Here is a 16894-nt window from a genome sequence, read left to right as displayed (position 1 = left end):
GAACCGGTCCCAATGACCGATTCGACTGCATCGGACCCTATCCCTAATAAACCGGTCCCGCAGGCGTTGAAGTTGGACCAAGCTAAGATAGATGCCCTCCTGGATCAGTTGGGATCCACGGTGATCACACCTGATCTTAGTCCACCTCAGTCGGAGGGGTTTGAGACTGCGTCCGATGGACAGTTCAGCTTCCATAGTGCTTGCGAATTCCAATCCGACCCGGAAAACTTCATTTCCCCTCCATCGTCACCGGAAAGACTAGGATCGATTTCCGACTCGCTCGACGAAGGTGTTTGGGGTCAATCCGATGTGATTGACAAAGATTGGGTGGTCTATACCGAGGATGGAACTAGGGTCGTCCATAATGTCAAGTGCCAAAATATTCGAGCATCGGATATGAGCGTGGGTGCACGAACTGAACAGAATGGCAAGCCCAATTCCAAATCCAAGAAGCTGACCTTGGATCAGATCCAGCGGTGCCTTAAACCAGGCCTAGCTCGGAAGTGTACTTGCAAATCCTCGCCCACGATCTCCAAATGTCGAGAGTGTCTTGAAGTGGAAGACGTAATTCAATTGGTTATGGACCAAACCATTGGAACGTGTACTCGTCTCATAATGGATCTTCAATTATACTACATTCACGCAACAGCTATGATTGATGCCTTCGACCCAGCTCTGACTCGGTGCAAAATCTGCCTCGGACAAACTGTTGCAGGTAGGCCATGACCATTCGTTGTCAAATGAAAGTACACCGTTATCAATTGCATTTCCCATTTTATAGATTGTCCGTTCAATGAGCCGTACGAAACGGTGGGAAAACATCTTTACGAGGCCATATTCAAATCAAGCCGCATCGTGTTCTTCGCCAACGTTGTCCGAAATTGTCAATATCTGGATTTCTCCTTGGATGTAGAGAGTTGGTGCACTCCTTCGGCAATCCAAATGAGACAAGAGGGCTCGGTGAAATTCCATTTTGAACCATTCAGGCTGCGTTTGTACGCCATTGCCACTTTTGAAAACGTCTTACTGAAGTGTACCGAGTGGTTTCTCAAGCTTCAAATATTCATCGCAAATCCGACCAAAGAGGCTCTGGGGGCTGAAGCTCGTCCGCTGACCTCTTTGGTCTTGAATTCTGAACTGGTTTTACTCTTGGTGATCGGCTTCACCAATCGGCTGGGCTTCTTGGGCGTATCAGCCAATGACAACACTCCTTCCATGTGGCCAACCAAACCTATAGCCAAATTCGAGGCCTTGGAAATGCTTGGCTCGTTCAGTCAAGCTGCCGTGGAATTGGTAACAAATGTCAAAATGGTCGATGCCCTGGGGGAGAAACTCACGGCTCTCGAAGTGATCTATAACCTTCACCGATTGAATCCTGATGGATCGAGTTTGGAAATGTTCCTGGATTACCAATCGGCCTACGCACGAAGAAGAACCATCTGTTCCCTCTTTGTGGACGTTGTCGAGCATTACCAGGTGTATGTGGACTATCAATATGATTATTTGAGAGGCACTAACCCTGCTGTAGAGGCATGGGAACAATGTGAAATGGACGAGTGGCTGTACCATTTCACCACCTACTGGAACCACCGATTTTGGAGAGAGAGCAAGAAACTGATTCGCAGCGTGCCCAAGCTGAGATTGATCATGGAAAATGTCGAGAAGAAGGACAATCCTTTCATGTGTCCAGTGACGGAGAAATTCCTTGAACTAGTGTCTCGTTGCATGTTTTGTGGAAAATGCATGTCTCCAACACCGAAGACCTGTGGGAAATGTTCCATAGCTAGATGTTGTTCCGGCGAGTGCTGGGACTTGGTGCAGGAAGTGCATAGCTTGATTTGTGATAAAAACCCTGATGTTGTCTTAGAAAAGTTTTCTAACCTCAGTCCCTACGACTTTTCTGATGCCATGCGAGAAATCTATCGACATGAAAATCCTCAAAAGTATCAATCATGAAGCTATGAAAGTCGGCCAAATAATGATCCGCAACAATGGCCAAGCTATCGCCAGCGATCATATGGATATCGACAATGAATGGTCAATATTTTCGATGAAGTGCATTATACTGGAATATAAATGTTGTCAACTGGAGAGACATTAAATGCGTTATCTTTATTCGATAGTGTCCATGCTCGTGGAATTAGGGGGATGCGTCTTTTTGACATGGCCCTTCGGAAAACGAGGGATTACGCCAAAATGGAACGTAGAGATTGGCAATGGGATTTGGGTTCGTAAGTAAATTCTAAGCGTTGGCCCTCTCGCCAATGCGAAGGATGATGCTTGTGGTTGGTTTCACGAGATTCTTGGATATTGGGAGAGCTCGTATAATTTTGGATCTCGATTAGTCGGACTCGTCATCACTTTTTTCTTCAAAGGCTGCAAAGTAATTGGAAATCTGTGTTGGGTTTTTCTTTGCTGAAAGAGAAAAAAACGATCTCTCCCCATGGCGTCTGTCTCTCGTCAATGGATGACTAATTGGATGGAAGCTCACTTGAGCCATGCTCTGCCAAAGTATTTCGGCTATGACAAGTGTGGGAACATTCATGTGCCTTGCGTTAGTGGACCGCCTAGTGGGCCTGCTTTCATAACCCATTGGCATCTGAAAAATGCCATATCCTCTCTGCGTTTACTCACGGGCAAAATGGAAAACGAACATGTGAGGTCCTCTTTGACTTGCATAATGGCGCCTGCATTGTCGAACTTGCCGCAATAATTTGGTGCAGAAAAGAGGGTGACCAATGAGCGCTGATGGAAGAACTCGTAGCCGTCCTCGACCACTTGGTGGGCGCGGACGACCAAACTCAGGTTGTTCTTGGACAGGAAACTCTCGACGACATCCGGCCCAAAACGGTAACTAACTCCCCGATCACTCGGTTCCCATCCGGTTGCGTGCTGAAACAAGTAATGGAAACCCACATTGAGGACCACTCTCTCTTACCAATATTGAAACTGTCCGGCTATTTTTACCGCGTCAGGATCGGACCAAAGAATATCACAAAGCAGGCCGTGCTGTGGAACCTCGATGGGTCTTTCAATGTCAATAATCTACAAAGGAGAACAAGAGGCTCAAGTCTTGGCTTTCTACAAATACTCAAAATGGTAGGGCATTCTCAATACCAGATCTAGATCGTAGAGCTGCGGTGAAAGACCCGCGTGGGCGCAAAATATGGTTCCTTCGATGACGGCCGCTGGAACGAAACGAGAGAGAAACGCGCTTGAAGATTGGGAGGACCAAAATAGATTTGGCTGACCAGGCACACACACATTGACGTTATTACAACCCCCCCGTGTTTTGCTTCTTGGCCTCTTTTGGCCTAATGCTGGTCAGGCATTCGATCTGGCTATGACCAGGCTTTGACGAGCTTCTTGGCTCTCTGGGATCCCCTCGTTTGTAATCTATTGGCCTAAACTATCGTGTGGCAGTTCTTTCATGGGAATGCTGGTAATGCCGAGGGTGGTATTTTTGAACTTACCCACTGGAAGACAATTAAATACATCCACGAAAGTTTTCCACAACTTTATGCTGTATTTACGCTTGCACTCATCGTAGAAACCGTACATTCTAGGGGAGAAATATAGAGGATTTTAGTCAGGGTCAACAACCTTCTGAGTGAGAACAAAACGAGTCGAACCCACCTGTTCAGTCCGGCGCATTCATGGTTCCCTCGGAGAAGGAAGAAGTTTTCCGGATATTTGATTTTATAGGCCAGTAAAATGCAGATGGTCTCGATGGACTCTCGTCCACGATCCACGTAGTCCCCCAGGAACAAGTAATTGGCATCCGGAGGATATCCCGTTTTCTCGAAATGTCGTAAGAGATCCTGATATTGACCATGAATATCGCCAACAATATTTACCGGGGCCTCGAGTTCCAAAAGCATTGGTTGTTGGAGAAACACCTCACGTGCTACCAAACATAGTTGACGAATCTGGTTTTCGGGAATGGTGGAGTGCTAAAATCAAAAGAGACAGATGTGGATCTGAGTAATGCTAATATTGAAGAAAAAAGAAACTTGTATTCAGATCAAATCATTGTAATTGCACTTGATGGGGATGGGCAATTAAGGAGGACCAATTGAAGGTTGACAAAAAAATCACTGAAAAGAATATGCACATTTTCAACGCGCTTTTGAAAAGTGATCGTCGCTTGCGTTCCACCCAAAGAGGAAGGAAGTTGTTTAAACCATGAATCTCATAAATAGGAATATAATTGTTTCATGGATAGTGGAGACAAGGCACTTGCTTTTGCATGACTATGAACACGCATTCTATTTTTGAACCCACAAGAAGAGGTAGACCTAATGACAGAAGACCGTGAGAAATGCCTCATTTTCCGTCCGGATCAAATGGCGTGTTGTCGAGTGTCTTGGAGTAAGTTGGATTGCATTTGGTTGGCCGGAACACACGCCAAGCTTAATTTTTATTTTTCCACTCCTAAACAAGACTGAAATTGGTTGGACCGTAAGTGAGCGAGCGGTCTGGTTGGCTTGCAAACATTTTGTTCTTGGAACAAAACTTTCAACCCGAGACCGAGGACCAGGACGAGGCTTGAGGCCAAAAGGCTTTTTGTGCGAAAATCCATGCTTCCCGAAAAGGGCGCCCCCTTTCTGGCGTGACGAGATTAAATTGCATTCCCCGCGGACTTGTACCATTCTCTACGTCACGGAACGGATGACTAGGCCCTCGGAGTTCATGAGGAAGCCAATTCGAGCATAAAGGCATTATTTCATTAACCCACCTCACTCCTTCATATTCGTAGGAACATGTACGTCATTGATACGGTTTTATGGACCATGTGATCAAGAGATTAGTTTAGTAATGATCCCCTAGAATACGGATGGGGCATTCAAGCCAAGGATTTGCTTCTCAGATTAGCGTCAACGCATTGCATTCTTCTCCAAATGAGAATCACCCAATGTTGCTCGGACTACATACGTACACTTGCTATTTTAAATTTCAACCTACAATAGTTCTCAACTAACTTTGATGTCTGGGAAGGACTGGCCGACGACTTTTCAGTGTTTTCCCTTCCGCTTCCTTATGAGTGAAAAGTCGAATGTTTAGCATACAGTATAAATATTTGACACAATACCAAAAGTGGAGGACAAACTCAATTACTTTCAGCTCGCTTTTCCCCGTGTTGTTTGTGGTTATCACTAAACGGCGGGACTCGCTTCAGTCGCTTGCGAGCTATCTTTGGGTGGAGCTGAATGGTAAGTGAGGAAAAGGTGACTGCTCGGAGAAGGCTTCGTAATCAAACGGCTTCTGATTCTATTAATAGCGCACAAGGCACATACACTAAACAATCAAGACCTCGAGGGCTACACGAGGCAGTCCATCAAAAATCTCATTTGGCCGGTTGTAAACTTTCTACAAATACTTAGCTCTCACACAACGAATGTTTGTTAAAGCTAGAACTCTAGGGCAAAGTCAACCATTCGTCTTTACAGTAGAGTGTTCCCTGCTAATATATTTGAGCGTGGTCAGACAAGGTAGCTAAAGTCGAAAAGTTCCATAGAGCCACAACCTGTCTGACTTTTTTTTCATGAAAACATTAACGTTGCCCTGGGAAGAGTTTTTGGTCAAATACAAGGCATCTCAGGCTCTCCACAAAAAGGCTCGGAAAGGGGCCCTCTTGCCGTAGGAACAAGGCCTGTTTGTTCTAGGGATATCAAAGCAAGGTACAAATCGTGATTTGCCGTTGGAGGCCAAGTTTATGGTTGGACAGTGAGTCAGATAACTTGGCAACTTTGTCTTCGGAGACATTGTCACCAGGAAACGGCAATTCATAGGCGATTTGGGGGGACCAAAACAATTTTGTGTCTCTGTGTGTACTTACGTTGCACACAGAGTTAACGGTTTTAGTCTGATTCCTTCGATATAAATTTTCGTCCGTTCGGATCTTGCTTGTAATCTCCTTTCAAAAAGTTTTACATTTCAAAATCGATTATGAATAGATAAATGAAATCTTTTTCTTTGAGTTATGGAAGATGGACTATGCGCTAACAAATGGCCAGGTGCACAAACTACACGAAAATGCATAACTAACTTAAATGTATCAATTTTTATGCTTCCCCTTTATTCTTGTTTGTTTCCATGGCTATACTCCTTATTACACACTATGTTTTCGAGGAGCTGAATCAAGAAACAATAAACAAATCTTTTACCAAAGATTTATCGTGGTACTGCAAGGATAAAGGTTTTTAAAAGTGTATGAGTCTTTAGATGTATCCTAGAAAAGTCCCAAACCAAGGCAGTGTTTGCATTTGACGTTTTTCATTTCGTCGGCTCATATCCTCATGTTATTATAATCTTGCGGAAGCGACGAGCTCACAATTCAGATGTGATTGAGTCTAAGTTTTCGCGTTTCCAGACGGGTCCAACAACTCGAACAAACATCTTGACTAATGCATTGTTCTATCTAGTATATAAATTGACCTGAATCTGCACTTCTCACCTGTTTCCGATTGAATATCAAGTTTGCACTCTTCCCACTCTTCCGATCCAATTCAAGGTCTTTGGCAGCTTTTAATGGCGATGACGGGGTCGATTCTAACGATTGCTGGTCTCGCTTTTGGGAAACCAGTTCAGAAATGATCCAATCCACGTCCAGGAAAGATTTTTCCTTGTCTCTTCCCACGACTCGATCCATCCTGGAGAAGTCGCCCATGAATTCAAATGGAAATGCCAAACGAGACGGGCAGAACGACGAGAGGATGGCAATAGATTTATGGACTATTGGGATCGTATTACACGTCAAGACTGCATGGTGAGAGGAAAACCAATGGAAATGTCTACTTGAAAAGGTCGGAAGTCACGTTGGAAGGCTACACAAACGGAAGTCTGGAAACAGGCCAACCCAACTGGGATCAATGCGTCAACTAGGAGTACTACTGGGACGTTTTCGAGTCCAGTTTCATTGGAATCACTGCAGAGAGCCTCTTTGTTTCGTGTTCAAATTCTGACTGTCCCGTATAAATCTCTCTCTCTCTCTCTCTTTTATCACCAGAGTCAAGTATTTTGGTACTTGACGTGGACAAAGCAAATACGACTGACTGCTAGGTTCTCCAAATTCCGAATGGCTCTGATCTCAAGTCACGGTCCTGCTAGACCTAACTCGAGAGGCTGCCAAAAAGCCGTCGTCGAGCGATCCCCGTGTACCTTCAGTATTCCAAAGTGAACAGCGATCCAAAAGCGGAGAAGCCACTCGCTTCCTCTCCCAAGGAAAGGGGAGAGGAGAAAAACACGGAAAGCTTTTCCTTTCGAGTTCAGCCAAGGACCATCGACATGGAATGAGAAAATGGAACGAGAAAAAGTTCTTGCTGTTTCTCATTAGATTACAAATTATTGTTAAGAGCAACCTATTCGTTTGCTTTCCTTCCCTGGGTTGGTTTAAAGACTGGATTTATACCAAAACTAAAAACCATATTTTGCCGAATATTGCGAGGCACGATATAATGGAGGCCTTGGTGGATTCAACGTGCATAAAATCAGGCCCATCTATTACTTTGGATGGAGCTACGGTTCAGGCAAGTTTTTATTCTAGCAATTCATGCTCCAAGAAAGTAGCATTTTCCACTAGTGTTTCCAAATCGAAAGGAAAATATTTGAATGAATTTTATGTTATTTGTGATTTGCTTCGTTTTGAGCCAACTATTTGGTTGGTATGATTTTGACTGTTTTGAAAATTGAAGAGAATAATAAATCTCGCAAGCCTTAAAAAGGATGAGTGAGATTGTGAGCAATGGCGTCTGAAAGCATTATTGTTAAACGGAGTTTTACCAATTTTGGACGACTTTGAATTTTGAGTAGTTGTTGGCAAATAAGTGATCAACCTTTGTTGAAAATGATGTAAGAAAGTTGCCCTTATTCTGATGGGACATGCCACCATTGGTTTTTTGGCTAAGTTTGTTCGACAAGGTGAAATGTCAAACAAATAAGGCAATATTAGATCTTTCTTACATGAAAAGCTGGCCCAATGTATTAACTCAAATGCGCTGGTAGACCAAATACCCATTGATTGTAAAGTTCAAACGATAAAGAATAGAAATTTACGGTCTTTCATTTTGCAGCAATGAGGATTATACTTTCCGTTACGGGCAGACAAAGCCAGCAAATAACCAAACCCAATGAAATCGAAAGATTTTTCTGCCACGATTTGACATTGGAGGGAAAACATACGAAGTGAAAGAAACGATATGGAATGTTGTTCCTAATGCTAAACAAATCGATTCAAGACCTTCCTGACAATCCACAAATCCATGGTTTTTTTTTTCTTTTGATTCATTGCCTTTCCTCCAAAACACTTATTTCATTTCGTTATTTGGTTCCAAGAAGAACCAACCATTTTGGTAGCCCTATGTTTCAGGCTCCCCATCTTCCTCGAATCCATTCGCCCTCAATCTGGCTCACATGTCAGGACACATGCTCCTTTTTCTCCTCATGTGCCTTTCGTGGCCACGAGTTGCCACTCTGCACGTTGTCAACCACAACTTCAAGGATGGAATGGATGCTGGATTGACAAGAAACGTTGGCTGAGTATGCGGTTGAACACGATTGTTGGGTAGAGGCTTACGCACTAGACGACAGACTTCCGCAGAAAGGTATCTTTCGTTCAAATAAGCTGGAGCTTCTTGGTCTCATTCAATCCGACTTAATTCCGCTTTTGTTGATGACCAATGTTTGTCGAGTCCATATTTCTGATAAGGAAAAAACATCACGACAGAGATATTTGCAAGAACAACTTCGAACGAAACGAAAATAGAATGCAGTTTTAATGTATATGATCTAAATTCAATGTAATAACGATTGACACGCGGAGATTTGCGAGTTTGTTGCTGTATTTGTATCTATGTATGTTTTTCAGTCTCAAGCATTAACAATTCTGTACCAGTAGATCTAAGACATAATAATGAGAGATTTTAGATCCACATAAGCCATAACAACGGCTTGTTTTTATTTGTTAGAAATTCGCTAACACTTTTGTCAGACCGATTAATAAAATCTCCATCTATTATGCTAAACCTTCCCACCATGTTGAGCTTTGGTCCACCAAAATTGAATCTTATTCAATTTCAATGGAAAATTGAAATTCAGACTCCCGTGTAAACTAGCAATGAAGCGACAGCCCAAATTTTAGATTTTTTGAGGCGATGACGATTATAACAGGAGGGGATTTAAATACTCGTAGCCAGGGCTTGAACAGTTACCGATGCCGTTACTTTTAGAAATAGTAACGTGTTTACTTTATCGAGATCGTTACTTTTTAAGGAAGAAGTTGCCCAAAACCTGCAAATACGATTTGTAACATTTAGTAATTACAACACGTGAAACAATTGACGAATATACGAGGGTACAAGGGTACAAGGATACAAGGGTTTGAGCATGAGGGGTTGTTTGGTTTTCACCTTTAATCCCTTTTACTTATCATTTTGACAAGTATTTTTCATCCTTCTTTTCTTGGTTCGAAAAAAGTTAACATAAGGAAATTAGTTCAGTGTTTTGACGAATCAGGATTACATTTTTGAGGCTTACTTTTTGGTTTCCTTCTGGCACCTGGTAATGTCATAGGTCGCAGAAAATACTAATTGATAACCTCATCGTAGCCTCCCATGATTATTATTTTGATCCCATCAGTAACAAATAAGTCACTGCTTTTGAGACGGAACTCATAAACAAATCAGGGAGGAAACCTTTATACAATTTTTTCGTTCCCTCGTTAAAAAAAAAAGAAAAAGGTAACAGTAACGGGGGGGCTTAAAACTCCGTTCCGTTACAAATAACATTACTTTTGCAAGAAAGTAACACTCAAAAAGTAACAGGTTAAAAAAAATTGGCATTACTCAAGTCCTGATCATAACTAAATGACAATTTACCGACACCTTACGGCTGAACCACTTGAAGTGCTAAATCTTCAAAAAGAGAAATGATGGAACATGTTAGGGTTTATTAGGGTTTACTAGGGTTCTCTGTAAAAGATGGTTTAGTCGAGAGCTTTGTCTAAAATAAATGAGCGCATTAATTTCATATATTTCAAGGGTAAATAGGATTAGAGCAATTTTGAAAAATAAGGAGAAAGTATACATCATTCGATTTTTACTCAATTGGGCCCAACCTATTAGAACCCTCACCGGATTTCTGTAGGAACTCATTACACTTGGAAAAGTGGTTACATCCTATAACACCCCGGTGGGCACTCAACGGCGACAAGTGGACCGATTTGAGGAGATGGTGCTTTGGCAGCTTTCTTTTGAGAAAAGCCACCCCACAACAGAGAGACCACGCCCTAACATTGATAACTGACTTTCAATAACAAACCAAAATACAACTCATAACATTGGTCGAAAAAAATCTACGGTTTCGAAAGAACGTTTGGAAAAATAGGACACTTCAAATTATCAAATGAGTTCAAAAACAGCTTTTTCAGACTTTAAAGCATTCTTTTATGTATGTTAATGAGTGAAAACATAGTATAGACATAATCATAGGGGTTATTTGCTCTTACTTGTTCAATGAATTTTTGATACATGCAAAACAAGGTTCTTACTTTAAGTGATTGTATACTTTCCTTGGTCAAAACACTAATTAGATTAAGTAATCAAATGATTGAAATTTGACTACTTTTGTCCGTTTTTTTCCGCTTAGTATCCAAAAATCTACCCCATTTGTGAAATTGAACCCTCTGATTGGGATGTTAGTGATTCTTATTGGGATAATTTGAAAGTCAAGGATTCAATTTCATACGCAGGATAACCGAAGGTGGTCGTTACCAAAAAAACATGAACTTTTGATCTGGTTGAATTCAAACAACGCTTCGACAATCTTTTGCTTTTGGCCAAATATAACAGGCCACCATAACCTTCCGTTTACCCTCTGGCGATTTCTGAAAAAAATTTCAAAGGATGATTTTGACTTGAAGTCAAATAAAGAAGCTAAGAGTGAATAAGATCTTGACAAAATTGAATGGCAAAAAAAACTTTGAATTCAAGGAAATCGACGGTTTTGCACTTCTGAGGGCGAACACCCAAGGGGAGAGCACAAATTCGCTGAAATGATGAAGTGGGTTGCCATAACAGTGGTTGAGTGCCGATGAGAGCATGCTTTTGCACATGAAAACGCCTTTTTGTCATTTTGAGTCATTAAAGCAAATTAATGTTGGTTATTCTTTCAACTTGAAAATGATGCACCTAGCCCCTTCTCTACCGTGCCCGCTTGTAAATAAGACCCCTCGGCGAGTTTAGCACAACTGGTTTGACTTACGCCTTCAAGAGAGGCCCAAATATAAGTCTATTTAAAATAAAGGAAGGTGACGATATGGCATGATGTGGACTTCATAATATGGCGCTGATTTGAGCGTTTTCTTGGTATTACAGTATTTCGGACAATGTTTTACATCGTTTTGCACAAACTTGTGCCTGTTCATATCTTATTCCTTTCTTATCTATAGTTCTCACCAATGTCTTTGACTGATCTTCTTTTATTAATTGGGAGTTCTTAACCATAAAAACCAAAACTAATCGACTAAAAGAAGAATTTAGAGGCCCTTTTCCGTGGAATAAAGAGTTAAGTCTTTTGAAAAACCATTTCTCGCCAATTATTTGCACAATATCTCAGTTAGATGACAGAATGCCTTTACAATCAATGCCCTTTTGGTCGATACATTGACTCAAAGCACAATATTTCAAGCAATTAGAACAGGAAAAAGTCCCTTCTTATGTTGTACAAGCAATCTTATATAACATGTATGTCATACCAACTTCAAATAACAAACTTGGCTCCTTGGGTGTGACCGAGTCGCGTGATAAGATTTTCTCACTGAAACAGGTTATATTTCAGGACAGCAAATCCTCTTCGAACCGTGCTAAAAGGGCATGGCACTGGTCTGAAGTCGGAAGTCAATCCAATTGGGCCCAATCGATTGGAACCTGTCCGGATTTTTGTAAGAGCTCGTTACACTTGGAAAAATGCTTACATCCTAGAAAACCTCGGTGAGCACTCAAGGGCGACGGGTGGACCGATTTGAGGAGATGGTGCTTGGTGCAGTCAACTTTGGCAGCTTTCTTTTGAGCAAAGGCACCCCACAGCAAGAAGACCACACCCTCACAATGATTACTGATTTTTTGAATGATGGCATCCGTAATCGCTTCCCAGCCCTTGTCTTTGTGAGCATTGGCTTGGGCCTGTGGAACCGTCAGACAAGCATTTAACAACAGAACGCCTTGTCGGGCCCACCCACTCAAATCTCCATGAGAGGGTCGACGAAATCCTTCAATATCCGCCTCCAATTCTTTGTAAATATTCAGCAACGAAGGAGGCGTGCTCACCCCCTTCTTAACCGAGAAGCACAGCCCGTTAGCTTGGTTTGGTCCATGGTAAGGATCTTGTCCCAAAATGACCACCTTCGTGCTCTTCAGCTCAAAATGTTGCGTCCACGCCCACACTTGGTCGTGAGGCGGGAAAATAGTCTTAGTTTGGCGCTCTTTCAGCAAAAAGTCGCTCAAGGCTTTGAATTTTTCCGTCTGGAACTCACGCTTGAGCGCATGGAACCAAGTGGGACCGATGTCTGGATGGAGAGCACCGCTCAAGGCCTGACAAGTTTTGAGATTATCTGGTCCCATTTCAACGGGCTCCGTAAGTTTGACGGGATCTGATGTGGAAGAAGCCGGTGGTCGCAGTTGAGATTGGCCTTTGATTCGCTTGGATGGCGGACTTTGGGAGGACATGTTGGGATCCAGATTTTCTCCGCATTGGGCATTACTAGCCTTAAAGAAGGTTTTGATTGACCTTTGCTTAGACGACATTTCGAACAAATAGTACACTCCATTGAGACCCAGTCAGCTTGACCAATTATTGTCATTAAAAAAGTAGCTTCAAGTTGGATTTTGAAGGACTGAACAATTTTTCTAAGATATGTACTAAAGTGATTTTCTGAATGATACGTTAAAATATATTCCAAAAGGTATTTTTTTTTTGGTTTTAATTTTTTCTTCAAATATTTGATATGTCATGCTGTAATCGCGACCACCTTTTGGGTAGGCAATACGTTAGTGAGACTCTCAACACCGTCACGCTTTCCCCAATTTCAAGAAGTTCCCGCCGAGTTTGCATGATCGATATAAAGTTGCGCTAAGTATTGCCTTGACCAACGCAACCTCTTCTCGAGTTCCTTCGAGTAAGGGCCTTCTTCTCTTTTATGATTTGAGCAATCCAGAAGAATTGAAGGTTGGATGACTGAGGCATTTTCCGAACAAAAAAGATGCATCGATCTTCAACCTGATGATATAATACAGATGGAAGATTTATGGCCCTCTTGTGTGCAGAGTGGTGCATCAAATTCATGGAATTGAGCGAATCCACGCTAGCTGTAAAGTCGTATTGCACTTTTAATTCTTCGGAATTCCGAGACCGACCAAGCCCGTCCACGGAAAAGAGAGAAAGAAGAAAGAGAGATGATATCTTGAAGAATGGACGTTTCAAGAGTGGGCATCAGTCTCACTCCCCAACCTGCTTTTTACGATTGGGGCAATTGCAATCCCAATGCACTCCGCATCTTCAATCCAGCCAAAGGAGTCGGTTCACGTTTCATTGTGGTCAAACTATTCTAGGATGGGCTTTTGGAGCGTTCAATAATAGAGCCATGGGTCAAGTTACGAGTTTGGTGTTGGCCGCTCCACTCACTCACCTCGACTCCAAAACATCTATTTTCAGAGGAACGCCTCTATTGTAGCCCGAGTATGCTCTATGCTCTACAATGTACATAAGATAGATAGTAAGTAGCCAGTCCCTTTGTGTGGATCGACCGAGGCGCTAATCGAAACGAGGGTTGACGTGGCTCTCTACTATGGCACCTACTACTGTTCAATGTTCATTGATGGTTCGCCATTTTTGAACTGGGGAACAAACCTCTTTGTGAGCTGTGAAACTGGACTGGACGGTAGGTACCGGGTAGCCTACCGAGTCCGAGTTCGTCAGATCAGAAGCGGCCATGGCGACAATATTTGAACATCAAGAGATAGAAATTTGTCCCCTTTATCTCTGGCATTTGCCCTGATGACTCGACGGCAATTGGAAATTCCTGTCACTCCTTGAGAAAGACTTTGTCCATCCCACGACTAGTTTTGTATGTCAAATGTCCCGTCTACCTCGGTCTCGGTTGGGCTTTGACGTCAGACGAAGCTCTACTACGTACATCCAGTCAATTGGACACTCCAACGCGATTTCCACAAATTCGAGCACAGGAATCACAGGAATTCATCCAAGGTGCTTTAGTAGCAATGACATTAATCGTGCGCCCTTTAGATTCATTGGACCCTTCTCATCCAAGCTCGAAAGGAAAGCTTCCGAGCAACAATATTTGGTCCAATTTCATAAGAGAGTCAGTCAGCCGTTCAAGCACGACGTGTCAACGCGGTTCAAGAGGCCACCGATTGACCCTGAAATTTGATTTCATCCAATGTTCAAGGTGTGTCACCATGACAATCGATCGTTTTGACGAGTCCTCAAAATCGCCGGATCCACTCGTTCCTCTAAATCCTCTCCTATCATCATCAGCAGGCAGATTCAAATAACATCGTTTCAGCTCGTCGAGCGAGAGCAGGCGACGTACTAGGTACGTTCGTGCGTACGTAGTGGATCGAGTGTCATTTGGCCTTTTGGCAAACCAGTCAAGCGATCATTGGGCTCAGATTGGCCGAGATTATTTGTTTCCCTGGCCCACCTTTCGGAAAACCGTAAAAACATTGGTTGTCTGGGTGAGTGAGTGGTCGTTGTCGTTGACGTAGTCCATCGACCTGAAAACTGAAAAAAAGCAGATGTTCGGCTGCAAAGTCAAGTTGAACTCTTGTGACTCCATCCTCCGTGATGTCCATTCCTTCCATCCACATGATGGCCTGCATCTAATAGAGGGTTGAAACGACTCGGATACAGCAATGTGAGACGCCTCAAGCCATCATCATCAGCAACAACATTGGTGTTGTTATTGCTCCCTCCTCCTCCTCCTCCTCCTCCTTTTTCTCGACGTTCTTCTCCACGTTCGTCGGTCTGGAGCTCAGTGATCTCCACACCGGTAAGAGATATTGTTATTGCATAGAACTTGTCGGACTGAACTGAACTAGTGCGAGGTTTCAGATTTTGTCCATCTCTTAGCCCACTTAGACTGCTTCTTCCTCCGTCTTCTTCGCTGTTCTCTCTTTCTACATACTACTTCTCGTACTTCTTCTCCATAGTAGTTCTTTTTCATGCTAACGCCAGACAAGGCACGAGAACATGAAGAACGACGAGGTCGTTGGCTTCCGATTGGATCAAACAAAAGCTTGACTTCCCGTATGCCCTCGGTCCGCCGACTTGGAGTCAATTTGCAGATCAGCAGAGCAATAACAAATCTGGCGAGAGGAGGGAGGGGCGGCTGCTCGTTGGCAAATGACCATGAGTTCATGGAGTAAGGATCATAATATATTATAGTATTATTCCCATGAAACTCGTCATCTCCCGAAACCCGAGAGAGTAGGTATCGAAATGCTACGTCAGCTTTCTTCTCCAAGTGCAATTTCAACATTCTTTAGTTTAATGAATGTTATCTCCAGTCAAATCATCTGAGAGATAACCACTTTCAGAGGGCTTCTTGCATTCAATTTTGTACATAGCTTTATTGATTTCCGTTGAATCGACAATAAGTGGCGAGATAAGTTTGAAATAAAAGCACTACTCCTTGTCCAAAATTAAGAGCTTCTACAACTGGAAAATGTTTCATTTCTCTGCACACCTACGTATGTGAAGAATACCATAAAATATTTTGTCAAACTCCGTCCACAGCCTGATTGCACTCCGTTTGAAATAAGTTGCTTAACCTGAATGGACGTAAAGGTAACGTCACGTTTCCTCGAGAAGTTATCTAGAAGCTGTCATGCAGCTATCTTTTGTTCAAGAAATTGCCGACTAAAAAAAGAATTTTATCAATGGGGTCAAACATTACTAAACACGTAGCTTAGAGAAGAGATAAATAGCCTTCTCATTGTTGAACGTCAAAGCTGCAAATTGAAATTAAGCTTGATTATCCATACAATAACTTTCTACACTTGGTTTCGTTGCACAAATTTCTAAGTGGCTAACGTAGCTAGTAGCACAGACCAAAATAGACTCAATTGGCATTCCTGCTCGATTATTGATTAAAGACCTCGAACAAAGAATGCAATCCAAACTATCTGTTTTCTCGCCTGATTCGTCCTCGTACCCTGTCCAGTAAACATAATCTTTTTGTATCCCCATCTCCACCATTTAAGAGTTAGCTTTTGCGCCCAGTTCCCTCCATAGACTTATTTTCTCCACAAACAATCGATAGAAAGCCATTCACAACCTCGACTTTTGCTGGTTCAAATCACTGTGGTTCCTTCGTTACTTGGTGGAGTACTCCGGTCTGCTCACACACATACGTAGAGCAGACAGTGAGGTAGGAGTAGTTATCTTTAAATGCAGAGGGGGAACGCGTCTATCAAACAAAACTCAATTCCACCATGTACTTCCATATTAGAGAGACAGACGTCTTTTCCTCCACCATCACCACTTCCACTACCACTACCACCAACATCATATCCATCCTTTCCCCTCGCACATATAGTTTATAATGTTCTATCGGGATCGAGGAGTGGTTGCAGGAACGATACCATACCAGCGTTCTACTGTACATAGTACATACGTATATGCAGTGTGCTACTAGACACACGCACATTCTGTTGGGAATAAAGCTAAGCTAAGACGATCGATAGCAGGATAGAAAGAGGAGACCAAAGAGGAAGAGGAGACCAAGGAAGAAGAGGAGGAGGAGAAGGAGGAGAAGGAGGGGGTTGTCCTGCTAGAGTCGATGATCCAATACGACATTTTGTACTAGAAGCACGTTACA

The 16894-nt window shown here is 42.7% G+C and overlaps 3 protein-coding genes across 3 annotated transcripts in view; 1 reads left to right on the top strand and 2 right to left on the bottom strand.

Moving 5' to 3' along the window:
• The window catches only part of LOC131879352 (uncharacterized), a gene marked incomplete in the record, with an annotated part of 2979 nt that extends 888 nt beyond the window's left edge, over nucleotides 1-2091 (top strand). The window contains 2 exon segments of the mRNA XM_059225686.1: nucleotides 1-715; nucleotides 782-2091. Of these exon segments, the coding sequence (XP_059081669.1) occupies nucleotides 1-715; nucleotides 782-1956 (1890 nt within the window).
• On the bottom strand, nucleotides 2081-7090 carry LOC131879770 (uncharacterized). Its single transcript, XM_059226219.1, has 7 exons — nucleotides 6458-7090; nucleotides 3637-3953; nucleotides 3474-3562; nucleotides 3118-3188; nucleotides 2968-3045; nucleotides 2635-2892; nucleotides 2081-2376 (listed from the first exon to the last, which is right to left on the bottom strand). Exons 1-7 carry the CDS (start codon nucleotides 6668-6670, stop codon nucleotides 2293-2295), a joined length of 1110 nt encoding a protein of 369 aa, XP_059082202.1. The 5' UTR covers nucleotides 6671-7090; the 3' UTR covers nucleotides 2081-2292.
• Nucleotides 7091-11577: 4487 nt separating this feature from the next.
• Nucleotides 11578-12859, bottom strand: LOC131879852 (uracil-DNA glycosylase-like). Its single transcript, XM_059226343.1, has one exon. It carries the CDS (start codon nucleotides 12798-12800, stop codon nucleotides 11895-11897), a length of 906 nt encoding a protein of 301 aa, XP_059082326.1. The 5' UTR covers nucleotides 12801-12859; the 3' UTR covers nucleotides 11578-11894.
• Nucleotides 12860-16894: the final 4035 nt, after the last annotated feature.

Source organism: Tigriopus californicus, chromosome 1 (assembly GCF_007210705.1).
Source record: "Tigriopus californicus strain San Diego chromosome 1, Tcal_SD_v2.1, whole genome shotgun sequence".
Classification (NCBI taxonomy): Eukaryota; Metazoa; Arthropoda; class Copepoda; order Harpacticoida; family Harpacticidae; genus Tigriopus; species Tigriopus californicus.
This window is presented reverse-complemented; position numbering and strand designations above follow the sequence as displayed.